Source organism: Hoplias malabaricus, chromosome 18 (genome assembly GCF_029633855.1).
Source record: "Hoplias malabaricus isolate fHopMal1 chromosome 18, fHopMal1.hap1, whole genome shotgun sequence".
In the NCBI taxonomy this organism is placed as follows: Eukaryota; Metazoa; Chordata; class Actinopteri; order Characiformes; family Erythrinidae; genus Hoplias; species Hoplias malabaricus.
The window spans coordinates 11,363,399-11,383,916 of record NC_089817.1 but is presented as its reverse complement, the minus strand read 5'-3'; the positions used below and the strand labels follow the sequence as shown (position 1 = coordinate 11,383,916).

At 37.7% G+C, this 20,518-nt stretch overlaps 1 protein-coding gene across 1 annotated transcript; it reads right to left on the bottom strand.

Annotated features, from left to right (window-relative positions):
• Positions 1–224: 224 nt before the first annotated feature.
• Positions 225–17,362, bottom strand: vaspa (vasodilator stimulated phosphoprotein a). Its single transcript, XM_066651791.1, has 14 exons — positions 17,205–17,362; positions 16,982–17,112; positions 10,376–10,547; positions 7,635–7,800; positions 7,440–7,497; positions 6,678–7,017; positions 4,894–5,042; positions 4,266–4,311; positions 4,140–4,170; positions 3,984–4,026; positions 3,365–3,427; positions 2,829–2,898; positions 2,648–2,705; positions 225–2,566 (listed from the first exon to the last, which is right to left on the bottom strand). Exons 2-14 carry the CDS (start codon positions 16,984–16,986, stop codon positions 2,532–2,534), a joined length of 1,236 nt encoding a protein of 411 aa, XP_066507888.1. The 5' UTR covers positions 16,987–17,112; positions 17,205–17,362; the 3' UTR covers positions 225–2,531.
• Between the last annotated feature and the right edge of the window lie 3,156 nt (positions 17,363–20,518).

The following is a 20,518-nucleotide window of genomic DNA, read 5'->3' as shown; positions in this document are numbered from 1 at the left end:
AAATACACACACACTCTTTATCTGTCGTTTGTAATCCGTGTTGATGTGGGAAAAGGATTAATACAATTCATTCATGCATGTTTGCAATCTTTACACCTCTTCTTTTTCTTAATGAAGACCAGTTATTTTTTTTTACCCATAGGGCAAGGGGGAGTATACAGACTGATAAAACTACAGAAGGGATGACGTACATGGATTTATTCATTCATTATCTGTAACCACGTATCCAGTTCAGGGTTGCGGTGGGTCCGGACCCTACCTGAAATCACTGGGTGCAGGGCAGGTCACACCCTGGAGTGGGCGCTAGTCCTTTGCAGGGTGACACACACTCACACATTCATTCACATCTATGGACACTTGAGTCGCCAATCCACCTACCAATGTGTGTTTTTGAACTGTGGGAGGAAACCAGAACACCCGGAGGAAACCCAGGCGGACACGGGGAGGACGCACCAAACTCCTCAGAGACAATGACCTGGATTGGGACAAAAACCACAACCTCCAGGTCCTTGGAGCTGGGTGACTCTGACACTACCTGCTCCGCCACTGTGCCACCCTATATGGATTTAAATATTTTAAATTCTAAAATGTTCTAAGCATCTTCATAATTTTATGGCAAAAATACATCACTTCTTATATAGGATACTATGGGCACCACACACATTACGGCAAACTACATTCACATCAAAGAAGGATGGAGGTAGTTTTACTGTAATAATGCCTAAACAATACATTTCATACATTTAAACAAGTGTCACTGCACATGCAAGAGTCTCTCAAACTATAGGTGTGACACAAAATATGGTGCAATTCACATTGATAGACATAATTTTAATAGCATCCAGCCTAAACAATACATTGTGTCAACACAAATACATAGTGAAATGACCTCTCCAGACCCTCCTATTTCTGGAAATATGCAGTTTTATATCAAACAAGCATCACTGCACCTGTAGGAGTCTCTTACACTATAGGCGTGACACACCTTGATTAACATTGAGAAAGGACACAGTTTTAGAGACAGAGTTTTGCATGTGCTCTAACCCAAGTTGAAAGCCAAGATATAAGACCAAGCAACTCCATGAAGCAATAGACTTCTGCAGGAATATAATAACTTTTTAAAAAGTTTTTCCCTTGATCTGCTTATTAAATGAATGTTACCAATGTCAGAAAAATCTCATTGTCATTCATTTCTATTGATCAATTCATTACATATTTTGACACAAATTGCAAAACAGGCAGAAATCAAAATGTTTATCATCACAGTTGATATAATAAAATTATGTGCATACAGTACCCGATTATCTGGATGATAAGAAAGAATAAACAGAAACGAGACTGGCACAAATGGGTTGTATTTCAGAGCATTGTGTAAGTAAAGAACTGTGTTCTAGAGCAAAGTTTCTTGCACATGGTGTCATTGAACAATCATTTTGCCAGAAGAAGACAAGATTTAAAAAAACAAAACAAAAAAAAAAAAAAACACTTTTGCCATACTATCTCGTATAACACCAGACACCGCTTTCAATAAGCTATTGAGTGAAAATTGGGGCACAAAAAGTGTAAAGGAACATAGCAGCAGCTTGAGCAGCAATCACACTGAGCACTGCACTGAGAAATACTTAAAAAAAAAAAAAAAGTTTCCTATTCATGTACAAAAGATGCGCACTGTAGCATCTGCAGATCCCTGAGGAAAATATAGATGAGGTGACATTTAAACCTCCAGTTTAATCACCACCACATGCATAAAACATTAACCATAATAACACATAATACTGCTGAAATAAAATTGAATGTGTTAACTCGCTTTGAATGTGTTAACTTGCTAAGCATGTTAAATGTCACACCTGGACGCAAAGACACTGGTAAGAGTTGAAGCTTATGACTGCAATGTGGTATCGTATGTGCTCCTGTCCTTTCTTTTAAATAAATAGGGCCTGATTACAAAGTTTTAAATAATGACGGATTAGTTACTCAGTTTCACTATTTTGACAAACATTTGGGGACAAATGTTCAAAATTTATTTTGAACTGAAAGTTCTGGACGTACTGTGTGTTTAGGTTGCTACATGACAAAGAATACAGAAAGGATTATGTAAGGATTATCAGTGTGTAAAAATCAGGTACTCATTGATAGCAGAATAAAACTGGCCAATCAGAGCATACTTTAATCAATACAGGTGGACTCTAACACTTGTGCTCAAATAATGAGAAGGTTTGTAATATGCTTGTACATCAGAAAACCAGGAAAACATGGGGAAACTGGAGACAAAAAAAAATTGAGAACATTAGAAATGTAACAATATGCTGAGCGGTCAACAAATACAGAACAGCCAAGGAGCAGGAAATGAAATGTGAAAATGGACCTGTGCAGAAATCTGCATGGTTATGTGCATGTGTGAATTTGTTTAGTTTGACAGACATCATTAAGAAACTCAGTCCCAACTCCGGTTCGGTACTGGCCTCCTGTGGATAGTGCTTCAGCATTTTTTCATTGCAAAGCTTTGATAAAACTGTTACTCTGTGCTGCCACTAGGAGTTCCTCTTCTCCAGCTCCTCAACTAGGGCTGTGGGTAAGAGATCCAACAGAGGAAATTAAAACACTGAAGTACTTTTTCAAATTAGTGACAACCAGTCAAAGAACTAACCTCCAATAATTTCATCCTTCACTTTCTGGAGCTCTTTGCGCATCTCCTCCAGGATTTCCTGCAATCAGAAAAAACAATTTCTGTGGAATGTGATGGCTACTCTGTGATGAGTATAGAAAATAAGGCACCATCTTGTCTCCTGTATAATTCATACAGACAGTAACGGGGGAGAATCTCTGACCTGCTTGAATTTCTCCACATCAAAGCTCTCTTTGGAGGCTGTGTCACTTGTGCTGCTGCCTGGTCTTTGCCTAGGGGAGAGACATGATTAGAAGTAAAAGGAAATAACCGGAGCCCTGTTCACTTGTCATGTTCTGAATTGGAATGTGCACCACAGACAGAAAAATGTACTCCCTTAATCAGCATAGAAACACAGCAGTGTATGTTGATGCCTCTTCACTGATTTGCACAGAAACATGAACATTAAATGGGATTGTTCAGTCAAGAACCATTGGCAATATGTGGTGTTTTAGACATGAAATTTGCATCTCAACATATGTTGCTATAGACAATAGTTAAATAAGGATACATTAAAATGATAATCTTCCAGAAACAAATGGCACTTGTGCTGATTTAGGCATAAAGTTGGCAAAATACATATATAAGGAAGTTCCATGTCTTGTTTACTTTCAAGAAGAAATCACTAGACACCATTTCACTGCTAAATGGTGGAAAATTGCACACACACACACATTAGAATTCCAGCAGAAGGACTACCTGTTCAACGATGCAGGGGTCGTAGTAGGACTCTTCTCGTGTCCCTTAGGGGCAGAATTAGTTCTGTATGGAATAACAGTGGTATTTAATTTATTATTTATTTGAACTCTTAATATTTTAACTATATCCACTACTTACATATTTTAATTATCAAATCTTCACATAAATGCATGATTCTTATGGTCAAGTATGCTATATAATTAATCTTAAACTGAATTGTGTAATGCCCTGGCGCCCCCTCCAGGGTGTATTCCCGCCTTGCCCAATGATTCCAGGTAGGCTCTGGACCCACCGCGACCCTGAACTGGATAAGCGCTTACAGATAATGAATGAATGAATGAATTGTGTCATTCGTTCAATATTTAAAAGCATGACTGGGCATAGACTGATTTAATCTACTTACAACAATCAATTTTATATACACATCTCCTGGAATCTCATTGAACTGACTTACTCAGGTACACACATTGTTAACAAAAATCACCACAAACCATGCTATTCAATTTCCCCTCTTTGTTGTCTCAGGAGAAGAAAATTTACTTTATTATTATATATATATTTATATATATTATATATATTTATTATTTATCTAGTATTAGGAATGAGTCTGCAACTTTACCGTGGCAGGGTACCAGACTTCTCCCAAGGCTTTTTGATAGGTTCTAGGGTTTGGAATAGAAAAATATAAAATGTCAGAATAAAAAAAAAAAAAAAAAATATATATATATAGTGGAAAAAGGATGATGCAGTCAAGAAGATAATGTTTCATTCTGACCTTCTGATTTGTTGTCTGATGCCGAGTCATCCTGAAAAAAAGAAACAAAAAAAAATGGATTAATTTTCTCTTATGCATCTTGATGAATGATGTATTGCTGAGTGGAGAGAAAGTTTTAAAACAAACTTTATTTTCTTCTTTTTTCACAACAGGACTGTCTGCAACTTTCCGTCTGTAACAGAAATAAAACAACTTAATTTTCAGTGTTCAACAGACAGCATTCTGAAAATAAAAATATTTGTTTTGAAATGCACTTGGCATTAATATGCCTCTAGGGAGATCCAATCATAAGTGACTGCCAAAATGCATAGCCACTCACAACTTTAACAGTCTCATGACTGCTTGTTATCTATTTTGTCACATTATTGCCACTGAAAATGGAGCATGGTGGAGCATGCTGTTGTGGGTGGGATAAAACAGAAATTTTGCAAAAACTCTTAAACTTTAAGAATTTTTGTCCTAAAAATATAATAAACACAGCCCCAGAAACTCATACTGTCTTCAAATATATACAGGTTGAATATAAATGTATATTTAGATTATAGCGAAAAATACACAATTAATAAGAGGCTCTTTTCAGTTAGTTATAGCACAAGGCGTGTTGGCCTTGTGGTTTGAATGGGGCCAGGTTTGTCTTTGATTATATGAATGGAATAAAGGGTATGCAAATATAATACACCTACTACCACTATTACACCTACATCTACTTCTACTATTACTACTACTAGAATAAAAAAATATTGTTTACAATCACCTTCTTGCAAGAATGGCACTCATTTCTCCCATAAGCCCTCCGCCTCCTCCTCCTCCTCCTCCTCCACCTCCTCCTCCTCCACCTCCACCTCCTCCTCCTGAACTCTGACTGCTCTCTTTTGCTGCAGGTGCAGGTCCTCCACTCTCATCCTACATACAAAGGATAGAAAAAATGAAATCTAGTTAGAGCATATTTCCCTATGTTAAAGCATTTTATCTGTAAAATAAAATATCTGAGAAAATAACAGGCTATACAAGATATTCAGTGCAGATAAACGTTAAATTATTTAGAAAATAAAAAAATTAAACCAGTAGCTTTCCTTGTTTAATAAGGAGGAGCATTTACAGACTGAAGCCCTTCAGAAAGTCTTATGCTGAACATAACACTGGAGCTAACCAGAGCAGTGCAATGTATTTATTTTTTTACATTTATTTTAGTAAGCGTTATAGAAATAATGCCATGTGTAAGGGTGCATTATGGCACCATGCTGCTAAACCAATGTTAAGACAAGTTAAATAAATTATTTTAACCTTTTTAAATATTAGATCTTTTTACACATCATTAAATTCGCAAATACAGGAACCTTACCACCAGTGTACATCTGCTTGGTTTTGGCTTTAACACTGAACTGTGTGTGGTATTGGGTGTTTTGTATAGAGGACGGTTTTGCTTTGCTTGATGGAGGAAATAATATTTAGCAATTGGCTGTGAGGTGGCTAGTTTTGAAATTAGTGTGACATGTTCATTATTTGCTAACAACTTTGCTGCAGGACAAAACAAACAACACATTTTAAAAACATTAAACATGTCTTGATTGACTTATTATGTTTGTATAATTTTTCAACTAACAATGACTTTATTACACTATAATCACTCCTTTTGTAACATACTAAATAACATTAGCCCCATTGTAACAAGATGTATACAGAACGAACACAGAGTGGCCAAAACATTAAAATGACATCTTCATTCAATTTCCATTGTTTCAGCTCCAATAATCATATAGGTGCACTTTGGGGTTCTACAATTACAGACAATAGTTCACCTACTGTTTGGCATACTTTAGTTAGCATTATTTTTACTCTGTCCTTTAGTGTTCAGAACCCTCAGAGGACCACCAAAGAGCAGGGTTTTTTTGGCTGGTGGATCACTATATACATCACAGTAACACAATTATGGAGGTGTTGTTTGTAAGTTGGTGTGTACTGTGCTGGTATGAGTGGATCAGACAGCAGTACTGCAGTCAATGCTGGACTAAAAATAGTAAACCAACTAACAATATGTAGCCAACAGCATCCTATGGGCAGTGTTCAAAGACCGCAGAAGAAGGTCTAAAAATGACTAATACAAACAGTGTAGCAGGCGATGAAAATCTCTGACTTTACATCTACAAGGTGGACCAACAAGGTAGGTGTTTTCAGGGAGGCCAATGAGTGGGCAAAAGATTTAAAAGCTCCAGTACCACTGCTTTTTCTGACCCACTCATACAAATGCAACACAATAGCATGCCACCCCCACATCAGTGGCAGCGTAGTGTTGAGAATGATCCACCAGCCAAATATCTACTATGTAGGGGCCTGCCCATTGAAGACAGGGTGAAAGGGATTAAACCAAGTATGCGGAGCAACAGATGGATTGCAGTCTGTAACTGTAGAACTAAAAAGAGCACCTTTATGATAAGGAGAGCTGATGAAATTGAAAATAAGCATAGAAACAAAGAGGTTATTTTAATGTTTTGGCTGATCGGTGTATAGTATCAATGATTGCACTTAATTCTCCTTTACCTTTGCTACTTTGCGAAGTTTAGCACCAGCTAGAGCTGAAGCCAGTCCTCCAGCACCTCCAATTCCACCACCTCCACCTCCTCCACCTCCTCCTGAGGATGGGAGTGGTGGTGCAGGTGGTCCCCCACCAGAGGGTGGTGGAGGAGGAGCGGGAGGGGGTCCAGGAGGAGGTGGGGGTCCAGGGGGAGGCGGAACTCCAGCGGGAGGAGGGGCTGCAGCTGGAGCTGGAGGAGGAGCTGGAGGAGTAGGTGGAGGAGCAGCAGCCTGTCTCTGTCTCTCCAGTCGTTCTTGCTCCTGCCTCTCTCTCTCCTGCCTCTCTCTCTCCTGCTGCTCGTACTGCCTGTCAAAGAAACACAAACACAAAGAAGATTAGTCTCAGTTCTAAAAGGAGCAATATTTTTGTTATGAGCTATGTATGTGGATAATGTGAATCATCTTATATTGAATCAAGTACAGAAACTGTGTTATAAAAACTTGATTCACTAGGTTGTGATGCCATTTCCGTCCATACTATTCACATGGCAATCATAATAAATGCTGTTGCTATACATGGAGTAATGTCACAACCATGAGTACAGCAAACTGAAGGGCTAGTCTGTGTTTTATAACGTATTTTAGCTTGGATCTCTTTTTGAATCTGTTAGTGCAGAAGAAAGCCAATAAGATTAGCGGTCATTTTGTACACAGCAGTGAGTTGTTACTGTGCTCTAGTTGGTATTGTCATTAAAAAGTGTTGTATAAGAGAGTTACATGCAAGAATACCTCTGCTGATCCTCATAGCTAGGTCCATTCTGTGGAGGTCGAGGTGGGGCTTGGGCACCTGTAAAAGAATTGTTAACCCATCAATGCTCCAATCTAAAAATCACACTCAAGAACACTTTGGTAAGCAAGGGATGCTTTTACTGTAACTTTCACAGTGAATCAAGGCCAATTTATGTGGTGTTGTATTTGTCTTACCATTGAGGACCTCTAGCACTTGCATCATTGTGTTAGCAAACTGTGTAGCTTCATCCTTACTGCTGAAGTTCAAACCCCACACCTGCCGCGTATCACGCCACTGGTGGAAGTTTGGAGTGGCCTGATTGTACTTTATACCTCTCACAAGCGGGCAGTTTATGACAACCTATAAAAAGAAAGCAGCAATGCTTCAGTATCCTGTTTATATGTGATTCTGACGGGTGTTAACTTGCAGTTGTTGATACTGTGACAAACTCTGTTTTGGGAGGTGTTCCAGAGCCCATGCAGTAAATTCCACTACAGACGCATGTAGGTCAGGAGTGCCCAAACTCACAGCCAGCTAATACTGGTTTTGATTTTGGGCCTTGTCTCTTGCATATAAAGATATCTCTGCATAGTTCTTTACTATCTTAAGTAGGGAAAAGTTATTCTTGAAAATAAATGTATACATTGGAAATAATATCTTTGCACCATATTCATTTACATGTGGTGTTGTTGTATTCTAATTCCAGCTTTTTCAGGTTATCATCAGCCTATTTACAGGATCAGTATACCAGAAGCTCTAACGCAAGTGAGCCCTGTAAACAATTGCAATGTTTCTTGTGTGCTGTCAGGTGTTATTATGGGTGCTTTGATGGTTAAAAGTAAACTTTCATTCATTCATCAATTCAGGGTTGCGATGGGTCCAGAGCCTACCCGGAGTCACTGGCTGCAAGGTGGGAACACAGCCTGGAGGGGGCGCCAGTCCTTCACAGGACGACCGACACAGACAGACAGAAAAACACACACACGCACGCATGCACACACACACCCCTATCGCCACTTTTGAGTCACCGATCTACCTACCAATGTGTGTTTTTGGACATTAGGAGGAAACCAGAGCACCCAAAGGAAACCCAGGCAGACACGGGAAGAACACACCTCCATACAGACAGTCACCAGGAGCGGGTCTTCAACCCACAACCTCCAGGTCCCTGGAACTGTTTGACTGCGACACTACCTGCTGCACCACCATTCACAATATGACTTGGCATATCCAGAATGCGGCAGCACGCCTGGTCTTCAACCAACCAAAAAGAGCACATGTCACGCCCCTATTAGTTGAGCTGCATTGGCTACCCTTAGCTGCTCGCATCAAATTCAAATCACTAATGATGGCCTTCAGAGTATTCACTGGTTCTGCTCCCATCTACCTCAATAGACTCTTAAAACCATACGTTAGCGCCCGCCCTCTCCGTTCCTCAAAGGAGCGCCTACTAACACGACCAACCCCAGGTACAAGGTCAGTTGAGGCTATTCTCATCTCTGGTACCACGCTGGTGGAACGAGCTTCCAAGCACTATCAGAGCAACAGAAACCCTCTCCACATTCAAGAAATCATTGAAAACCCAGCTCTTCCGAGAGTATCTTTTGCACTGAATGTCTTTCTTTAATGCACTTATTACTTCCTGGCATATTGCACTTAATGTAAGGTACTTTGTATAATTTGTGCTGTAGTTCGAATGTTAGCTCCTCTTTTGTAAGTCGCTTTGGATAAAAGCGTCTGCCAAATGCATAAATGTAAATGTAAATATTGCAGCCATAATATGTAGCAAGGTTATGGTAGTGTTTTGTTTATACTGTGCAGCCTAATTTGACCTTTAATGCTTGTAGGAGTGGCAGGATCTAAAAATTTGAGTGTATATTGTCTACATGTGGAGCTGTGAATGTGATGGGAAAAAAAAGAAAGATCAAATAAATAAATTTGTTGTTGGTGACAGTCAGCAGTGGGCAGTAGAGTGTATCAAGAGTTGTGCTGCTCTCACACAAAGGAAGTCAGCTGCAGACAGCAAACTGTGAGACTGAAAATGATCACAATAAACCACAAAGACACTCTTCTATTTCCCATGCACACGTGCCTTTTCTGTTCCTCCACAGCACATACAACATAACACATTTGAGCTGCAGAATGATCACTTTTTTGTCACTTTTTTTGACCACTGAAAAAAGGCATTGAAACTGATATTTGAGTGGCACTAAATTCACACGAAATGTGTCACACAACTTCATTTCCTCATAAATAGAGGAATGTGGATCGTTTGGCCTAAAAGTATATCATTCAGAATAAATTACCTCAAATTTACTTTTTTCAAAATTACACTATCAAATATTACCTCAAAACAGAAGTCACAGTAAGAACAACATGCATCAGAAAAATATGAATCTAGTAGGACAGTAATATATAATCTACTCACTAATTAATCTATATAGAACACATTAATGTAGTCTTAATGTCATATTATTGCTTGTATCACTTCATTTGTATAATGTTTATTATATTAATTTCATTTTAAATTCCTAATGTAAGTAATGTGTAGACAGGTGGGACTGGCAATGGGTAAAACTGAGGGAGAAAACATACAAACATACAAATCCAAAAAAAGTAATAAATGGCTGTTAAATGCTGCCCTTGTCATGACAAAATACAACAGATAAATGACTGAGATTTAAAAAGAAACCTTGTACTGTTTATGTACATTATAGTTAAGAATGTATAAGGTTTCTGTTATGACAACAAAGGTTTGCCGTGATGTTGTCTGTAAACTTGTTTTCCTCTAAATCAACCTGGTTTGTCCTTATTATGTTGCTGCAAGAAAAAACATGCTCATATGAATTTAAACATTTGGAATATCAAGGTGCCACCAAAGCATTTGCCAGGCAGTGTATGTCTTTTAAGTTTGTTTGTGAGATTTGCAACGTACCTGCTGGTCTGCTTGCTGTTTGCGACCCACCACCCTAAAAGTGTTGTTGCTGGGGTTCTGGTAGATGTTCACTCTGCTGATGGCCTGACCTCCGGAGCCTGCAGGAACCCAGCGCTTTCCAGCATCATCATACTGCATCACAGTGGCTCTGGCCTGGCACATACTCACCTCACTGAACACAGACACAAGATTAAAGATTACAAACCTATAATAACTGGTTGGTATTTGGAGTGGTATTTCTAGCTGGGTACCCCAAAAAATTGAACACAACACTTCATTGTAATTATAATGTTACATAAAAAATATAATAATATAATTTGTTACTTCACTTACAATTTCATTAATAATATGAACCTAATGCTATTTGTTACATAGAACAAATTTAGGAATTCATGCCTGCAACTCAAAAAAAGCTGGGACAGAGATATGTTTGCCACTGGATCACATCGCCTTTTATTTTAATATAACTTTTTATTGTTTGTGAATTTTTATTGATTTATTTATTTTTTTCTTTATTTATTTCCTGTTCTTGCTGTATACCAGACTTGAGGGTGCTCCATATGTGTGCACCAATGAGCACCATACATTTTCAGTAGGAGTCAGATCTGGACTGCAGGAATGCCAGTCAAGCAAACACACTTTATGAGGCCACACTTTTGTAACTCATGCAGAATGAGGGCTGGCCTGGAGGTTGTGGGAAAAGACAACATCTCAAGCAGTACGTCTCTCTAAAATACCATTGTAAGACCCTGCATCAATGGTACTTTCACATTTATTTAGCTCATTCTTGCATTGGACACTAATGCAACCTCATGCCGTCACCTATAAACCAGCTAAAATGTTTGGGCCAAGCTGAAATACTATGACCCTTCCTCACTAAGTCGTTTGTGGATGCTCTTTTTAAAGGTAATGTTGATGTCTTCAACCGTTACTAATTAAACTGCCGGTTGTGAAACATTCCTGAACACTGTTACTTGTATAATCTTTTCAGTCTACTGTCCCAACTTGTCATTTGTATTTATTGTTTTTAGTGTTTTGCAGGTGTTCTTTACAATATACCATGAGATTAGCCTGTGAAAACACTGAACATATTTCTCTGTATTTTAGTAAGTTAAATAAAGCATCATATTATTTTGCAATGTGTTTGCTTCCATTGTGAAATAAATTCTCTCAACAACAAGTCAGCAATTCAATTAAAATTTGAAATTGATGTAAAAGACACAGCGTATACAACTCTGGTTACATTTCACCCCCCCCCCCCCCCCCAAAAAAAAACCCACCAGATTCAATTAATCTGTTAACTGCCAGCTTTATTGGGTGTGTTTACGAAGATAAATTGTGTAATCTGTTCTAGAGACACCCCTGGATTTGTAAAATGAATCATTGTAGTAAGCACAAAGCTGTTTGGAAGAAGGTAAGGGACTAAGGAAGGTATTCAACAGGTATTTTGCAACTAACTGCACAGGAAGGACATTATCACACATAACAATGAGTCACAGGCATCACACCACATACCACCAACTGAAGAACTAGATGCAGGAAAAATCTGAAAACCTTTCTCTAAGAGGCAGATCTGAGACAATGAAAAACACACACTGCAAAACACCACAGCTTCACACTCACACGTATAGACACACACACACACATTCTCAGAGGACAGTAAGCAGTGGAGGATGTGGGAGCACCTTTCCCTCTTCTTCTGCAATTGTCTCATCTGCATGATTGCACATACCGACTTCCGCTGACATGGCAACCTTATTCTGAAACACAAAACTACCTAAAAAGGACCAACCTGATAGCTTCAATAAACCCATGTGTGTTTAAAATATATGATCAGTAATTGACACAGAAGACTAACTAACCTAAGGCAAATCTAGTTGTTTTACTGGGTTACTCAAACACCTTCATTCATCAAAAGAGCCAGTAACCCTCATTTGGAACAGTGATTAGTGATATCCAGGACTATAATCAGATGGATCAAAGTCAGAGTTAGACTCTGCAGAGTGGCGGGTCTATAGGAACCTAGGCTCCTACCCACTGAAACATTGTTAGTAGAGCTGAAAGAGGATATGAGACAGTAATCATGCGGAAGTTCTATCACAGAAAAAAGAGGTGAGATTCGACCATGAGATTTTTGAAGAGAGTAAAAAAGAGAGGCATAATTTAAGAAACACAGAAGCTTCCATCAGCTTCCGACACAACAGGAGAGTTCCTCTTTTGATTTCACATAAATGAACTTCATTAACATGCTTTCCTGGGTTGGATGCATGTTGGCTGGTTTGGTCTCAGTCACTACAGTAAGACAAAGAAGGAAACTGTGGTTCACTGACATTCAAAGACAAAGTCACGCACACATGGCTATATAAGGCTGTACCAAAGATTTATCTTACTTAGCTGTGTCTGTAAAGTCTGATTACCTCACCATTGTCCACCCTTTTCTGCACAGCGTGATATGGTTAAATCATTAACTAGGCCTAATATTATTAATATGGGATACTTTTTTTATTATGATATTTATTTATTTGTTTGTTTGTTTGCAAAATGCTTGAGGAAATTATTTAATTAATTTGAGGGCTTTGGGGTCAGAGCAAACAGAAACGTTAGGTCTGTGTTTGACTTTATCATGAACCTTATTCCTCATTCACACTGTTCTAGAATGTTTCCCCCCATTTACACTCTTCTAGAACGTTATCCCCTTACATGCTCTTTCTTTAACGTTTACTACGTGTATTTTTCCACTGCAGTAGGTATTGGAAGCTTTGGCATCAGAAAAGTGGAACTGAGCTTTTTCTACAAGCCATCAGTCCAAAATCAAAGACCTCAACTGTTTTATCTGATGTGTTCAGTAAATATTGTATCCGATGTAACAAGAATATACTTAGCTATTCTAGCAGTCATTGTTTTTTTTTCAGTTTAAACCACTGGACCACTGTCAGCTATATATATAGATAGCTGGTGAAGAGTTAATTGTTTTCAAGCACAGAGAGAAGGCTGCTGAGTCTAAACGGTGATAAGGCAGTGAACTGAATATAGATATATAAGTCATGCGTGTCAAAGGAACTTCCTCCTTCAATTACCAGAAAGTAATATACAAAGAAATATGCTAAAATGAACGTTTTCTCCTATCTTACCATATTCACATGAACCGACAGACTGAAATATATCCACATTAGGGTGGAACAATACCTTGTTTGTTAACTACAAAGTGGCCCTTTTATCATCTACAATGGCTCCTTCTGTGTGCTTTGAGCTTAACCAATCAGAAAGTGTCTCTGAGTGTTAATATAAGGTTCACACTGGTGATTACAATGTGTATTCAGTCACTTTATCTAGCAATACACATACATACACAAGGGTTTTGTGTGTATACTGTGCAGCACTAATATAAAAATCACAAGAGTTTTACTGATGGTAAATAACTATTCTGCATTTTCTCATAAAAACATTTCCTGTAAACACTTACACAGCAAGTTAACTGTGGTGAGAAGCAAGACGTCTAAAGATTCATACGTAGACCACAAAAGCCAAACAACTAAAATAAAGATGGGCCATTTCTAAAAACACATGCAGCCTAACACCTCATATTTTAGCACTATGTAGGCCATAGTCATCTGGCTTTTGAGATGTTTAATGTATTTTTTTCAGAGCTGAAGGGCTAAGGTCAGTTTGCTTTAAAGTTTTTTTACTGTCAGATGTTCTTTATAACTTTAATCAGCTGTGATTCTAATTAAGATACAAAGTAAAAACAGTATTATTCCGCTCTGAGTAAAACACAACGCTTGATCTTTGTTTTATACAATGTCTGAGGTTGATGTTTGAAGATACACCAGACTTTCAGGCAACAGATCATTAAGATTATGCCAAGCTTATCAAAACAAGTGCATTTACATATGCATCTAAATTGACAGGGTTAAAGGACAGACAAATGAAAGAAAGGTTCATTTACAACAATTAGCCATAACATTACTATCAGTCCTTTGTATATACACTCATTGTCCACTGACTGTGTGCAAGCAATTTGGAGATCTACAATTACAGTGTGTAGTTCATCTGATGCTCTGCATACTCTGTTTATCCACTTTTTACCCTGATCTTAATAGGTGAGGACCCCCACAGTACAACCACAGAGCAGATATGATTTGGGTGATAGTTCAATCTCTGTGCTGTAGTAACACTAATGCTGTAGTGGTATGTTAGTGTGCATTGCGCTGGTAGACATCAATCAACCACAGCAGTGCTGCTGGAGTTTTTGAACCCATCAGGGTCACCGCTGAAGTTCACAAATCAAAAAAAATAGTACCCAAATAATACCTGCTTTGTGGTGGTCCTGCAGTGGTCTTGACCACTGAAAAACCGAGGGCTACAGAAGAACTACAAAGTGCATGTAAACAGTCAACGAAACTGAGTGAATGGAGAGTGAGGTTAGAAACTGAGAGATGGTTGTAATGTAATGGCGGATCAGAGAAGGGAGATATATCATAGTAAGTTTGCAATGCATGAATCCCTCATTCCAAAGTTGAATGCTCAAACGAGAGTTCATTTCTACAAAAATCCTTAGGCACAGGTTTACAGTGATGTAGAAAAAGTGGTATGATGAATCATTCATTCATTCATTTATTCATTCATATTCTGTACAAGTGAGCAAGTGCATATATGGCAGGCACTAACTGAATGGTACAGACATGAAGGCTTGACCTCTATACTGAGGAAGTCAATTGGCACTGTTATATTGTAGTAGTTTATTTCATGCATTGTCTGAGTACCTTTGTCCACCCACATGGGCATATGGCTTTTCTATGGCCATGTTATCTGCCTGAAGAACATTATCAATCAGCGCAGACAACAGTCGCATTTACAGAACAATAATAGCTATGTTAAGTACAAAAAACATTGTATTAATGCAAGATTTTGAACAATTTTAAGATTTTGTTTGTACCATCAAGGAGAGCTCTTGCTCCATACTTAAGACACTGTGTGTGTGTGTGTGTGTGTGTGTGTGTGTGTGTGTGTGTGTGTGTGTGTGTGTAAAACTATATACAGAACACACTGTTTATAGCAACATGCTATAGTTAGCAATTGTATACATATATTGCTGCATGAAGGCTAGTGAGTTAGCTCATGCTTAATGTATATATGAAAATTAATGTATGTGACATATGCATCATGATTATTACTTCTTTACAATGACCCCTGATGAACCTGATGAAAAGAGAAGCCAAACACCTGTCTCAGTGGAGAGAAATGTACACTCACTTCCCCTACACACTGGAGGAAATGGTTGTGTTACAATCTCTGTAGAAGGAGTGATACCTCAAAAAGATCGAGCTGCAAGATGAAGACTTTTTAAGATGTTTAAGGATTGATAAGTTGCAAACGATGAAGAAATGTCATATTTGAAAAAATGATAAAAATATATGCTTTTTTTAATTTACTGTATGACACACTGCTCTTCAATTAATCAAGTTAAACACAAGCAAATTTGAAAAGGTAATTACAATTTCCATTATAAATTTCTAAGCATTCTGTTGTTTATGATGATAACACTTATACCTGACTCTTATTTTTAGATTTTTTTGTACACTCTTAAAAATACAGTAGTCATAGAGGGCCCTTTTTTCTATGCAAATGTGGAGTCATGTTGGGATTTTAAAGAACCATAACAGATTTTGTCGTGAATATGAACAATATTTTAAAAGGCCCTTCACAGACTGTAATGATTCTAATGTCAGTTTAAGAGTTCTTCTTAAAATTTCTATGTGGAGGATGTTTACAATTCTTTAAAATGTTATTCACACTCATTCATCTCATTTACGCAAGGAGTCCCTTTGGGAACCAGAAATGGTTCTTCTATGGCTGATGTAATGTCACATAAATGAGACGATAAAAATAACACATTGCCCACCCCTAGTCTGTGGCCTTCTTTTAAACATTGACTAATACATGGGGTTGGATGAACAGGCGGTCTCCTCTCTCACTGAGCAAGCCTCATTTGAGTACAGCAGCCAGTAACACTGAGCAAAGAAGGTGTTCCTTAAGGCAAGGAATATCTCTCCAGGTATGTAGGTAGGTCTGTGACTCAGACTGGGTGTAAATAACCACAAATGCAATTTAAACAAAGGCCTAACCAAAGATTTAACAGCCATGCCGACTAAAATACAAAGCTTAACCAAGTGAGTGCTATTTTCTTCTGCAGCTTTTGGATGGTTTTATTTACTTTGATAGAAGTAGGAACTTTGAAAATATGGAGAAGGAACATAATCGAATGCCAATAAACTACAACCTGAGGACAACTCATTTGTCTCATATTTCTGGACCTGAGCACTTTCTCTTAGCACAAACATTGTAAAACATGAATGGGCCTTTTTGTGTGGCCAATAACATAAAACAAGCCTCTGTATTTTTAATACTCTACCATTCATGTTTTTGTTTGTTTTAAGCTAAAATTAGCAAAATCTACGACCTGGTAACACTTAATTTACCTCAAATACTTCTAAATGTTGACTATACTGAAGCTTTTCAGAATTCTGCTACAAGTTTACAAGCCAAAACCTTAAGCTGCAGCATCGTCCTGAAATGCAATTTTTCACAAAACGTGTCCAGCCTTACCTCATTTTTAGGAGTTGAACTTGTCACCAGTTTTAGTGAAAAAAGGGCTATGGTCGTAATAAACTCATCTGCTCCTCGGAGCAGTGTTCACTGCGCTCTTCTGCCGGTGCTGAAAGTGAAGCCACAGTTTCCTGGTTCGAAAACGAGGAGAGTGACATGAAGGGCATGAGTTACGTCTGTGGCTGTAGTGGTGAGGTGTGAGTAAAGTTATTGCTCTACTTACTTCACTTGGGTTCTGTTCAGAACATACATTCAGGGTTCTAGATTTTAGAAAGCGCACACAATGTTCCATTCCTCCAGCCAGACATCTTCTCACACGACAAGAGTGGAAGAACTACTGTAAATGCATTGTAGTAACGTGATGCACACTTCAGCATGACAGATTTCTGTCAGTTTTATTGACGCGAACTAACGACGTTGGAAAAGATAAGCCTTAAAAATAAACGGACAGTGGCAGCTGAAAAAAAACAAAACAAAACCTTAGTCCAATCTGTTAATCTAATAAAAATGATGAAAACACAGGTACGTGAAACTTCAGCTTTATCCCGCCCTCGTGTGGTCGCTTCAGGTGTTACAACATAAACCCTGTGTGTATCAATTAGTTGCTTTAAATATAATTTCACTTTTTTAATGGTTCATTATATCAAACTCTTAATACGTAACATACACGAATGTAGAACAGATACATTACTGTAAGCAAAATAGTTGCAAAATAGACCTTAGTGTAGGTTTGTATGTCATTTAGAGTAAATACAATAACATTTATTGTTTGACGTTGAGGCTTCTGGTTCCTTTGTGTGTTGAAGTGTTTTTGTTTGTTTGTTTGTTTGTTTGTTTTACATTACAGCACCCTGACTTTGCTAACATCTGAATGTTTGAATTATGTAAAGTTATTTTTCTGAAGCACTATAAAGCACAATAAAGAACCATGTTTGTTTAAAATCTTTTCGTTCATTCCTTATCTGTAACCACTTATCCAATTCTGGGTCGCGGTGGGTCCGGTGCCTACCCGGAATCACTGATTGCAAGGCAGGAATTCACCCTGGAGGGAGCCAGTCCCACACAGGGCAACACACATTCACACATTCTAAGAATCTTTTAAATATTTTAAAATCCTTCACTCAAACTTAGGGTACTTTACCCATTTAAACATATTACCAAAATGATTCTTTGTGGTTCTTCTGTGGTATCGATCAAATTACCTTTTGTGGCACCTTTATTTTTAAAAGTGTATGATTGGCTTGCTCTGTATTGTGCCTTGTTGAAAATGATGAAAATGAAAAAGGCTGATTAAGCTGTTGTGTGTGTGTGTGTGTGTGTGTGTGTGTGTGTGTGTGTGTGATGTTACATCATATACATTTGTTTGGTTTTCATACATGAACTATGCAATAGGAATAAATGATACATAAATAAAACATTTGCATTCTGCATTAAACATTTATTTCAAAAGGGTGAATGTTATGATATGATATGGGCCATTCAAGTCTCTCTTCACTGAAAGCCCTTTTTCATCCTGGGATTAGTGACTGAGAATAACCGTTTAAGTCAGTCATATGGTATTCAGAGTCAGCGTTGACTTATTCTATTCACTTTCTTTCTTTCTCTTAGCTATTTAGAGGAGACAAAAGATCCCTGGCTCTTTTTCTTCCCCTGCAGGTGTGGTCCCCAGTAGAAAGAGGAATATTTAAAAGTCAAAATCTGCACCCTGCCTCCTGTTCAGGCTGATCACTGTTCAAATAAATATGCAAAGCTGCAGTGTGTAGTAGTGAGCTGACTGTTTATGTTTGGACTGTGTTTGTTTTACACAGTACTCATTACAAATAATAATAATAATAATAATAATAATCTTCTCTATTTGGAATCTGGAGTGGTGTATTTGGATTAGATGTTGTACTTCACATCCAAAGATTATTAGGTTTTATTAAATGTATTTTCCATTATTTCATTTCTCTGTCTCTGGACAGCACAGAGCAGCAGGTCAGTATTTGCATACAGTTAGAGAGCATCTCTGAATGCCAGAGAGACTGTACTGTACCTTGAAGCCCTGTTCACAGTCTCGGAGAAATACTTTAGGATACAAGCTGAAATGTACAGAACCAAAATGGGTGCCGTATGTACAGTAATAATAAACATGTTTATATAATCAACAACAGGTAGTGCCACCTGTGTCAAACAGATCCAGGGTCCTGGGGTTGTGGGTTTGAGCCCCACTGTGGATGTGTTTGGTGTGTTTTCTCCCCATGTCCATGTGGGTTTCCTCCCACGGTCCAAAAACACACGTTGGTAGGTGGATTTGTGACTCAAAAGTGTCCGTAGGTGTGTGTGAGTGTGTGTGACTCTGTGATAGACTGGTGCCCAGTGATTCCGGGTAGGCTCCAATGAATGGATATTTATATAATGTAAAAAATATAGTACGTATGTGATAAATAATGAGTATTATAAATACATTTCTGTAGTTTGACTGTGAGTGTTCTGACTTGTGATAGACTGGTCTGCTTTGGTCCTTCCACCGTGTCCATGATCATGATGAAGTCTTTACTATTTCTGCCTCTCTGAATCAAAGAAATCCTAGACACATTTAATAATGCTGAGATCTGGACTCTGGGTGGCCAGTTTGTTGTTTATTTGTGTTTAGCTATTTTTGATTGCATGTTTTTTCCTTTTTTTCTTTTTTTAATGTTTTTTTTGGAACAACTTCTTAAAGACCACAGACCCAAGTAGACTCTCCTATATCAAAAATATTTCATGAAATGGTCTTTGACTTTTGCACGGTACAAGAAACTTCTATAAAATAAGTAGGGAATACATACTTCTAGCTATGTAGCAATTATTATAAAAATATTCACAAAGTTGAAATATCAGTAGTATATTTTGCTGGTTTGTGTAATACTAGTATACTCAAAGAGCTCTATATACCCAAATGACTTATGGAAAACACATGCACTGGCTCATTTGCAGCATTCTCACAATATGCAATTAGTAACCCATGAATACAACATGCACCTGTACCTCCAATTCAAATGGGTAAACTCAAATGAACTGGTGTGAACAGCTGATGTTACTTTGTCATAAACACAAAATTAATGGTGGATCATTAATTAAATTAGTCTATATAATATTTCTGTTTCTAAAATCTCTCCAAAATAGTAACATTAGTTTACAGTCAGAAGAGCTTCTGTTCTATACCATTTTTTGTATTTAAAATTATTATCTGAGGCATTGAGATAAAGTTTGCATATTGTCTAGAAACCACTGATGCCCATTTTTTTCCAGTCAGAGTCTAGTGTAATGAGACTGATGCTAATCTCTTACATATTTACCCTAAAAAAAGTAAATTAAAGGGAAAAAAGGTACAAAGTACTATTTAAAAAATGAAGCTTTAAAATGTGTTTTATATTTCTTAAAAAGATGTTAGGTTTTATTTATTTAAAAGATAAGTTTGATAACCAATATAATCATTATTTTATTCAAAATTCCTTATCACATTAACAAGTTTACATAGAATACATAGGATGTGTACATAGGATAACTCATAGT

What these genes read in the sequence shown, in the direction of transcription:
- vaspa (XM_066651791.1), bottom strand. An exon ending in AACTTCGCAAAGTAGCAAAG is followed by an intron (nt 5,043 to 6,677) that starts GTAAAGGAGAAT and finishes CTTTGTATGTAG; the next exon opens with GATGAGAGTGGAGGACCTGC. An exon ending in AAGTCTGGTACCCTGCCACG is followed by an intron (nt 3,428 to 3,983) that starts GTAAAGTTGCAG and finishes TATTCCATACAG; the next exon opens with AACTAATTCTGCCCCTAAGG.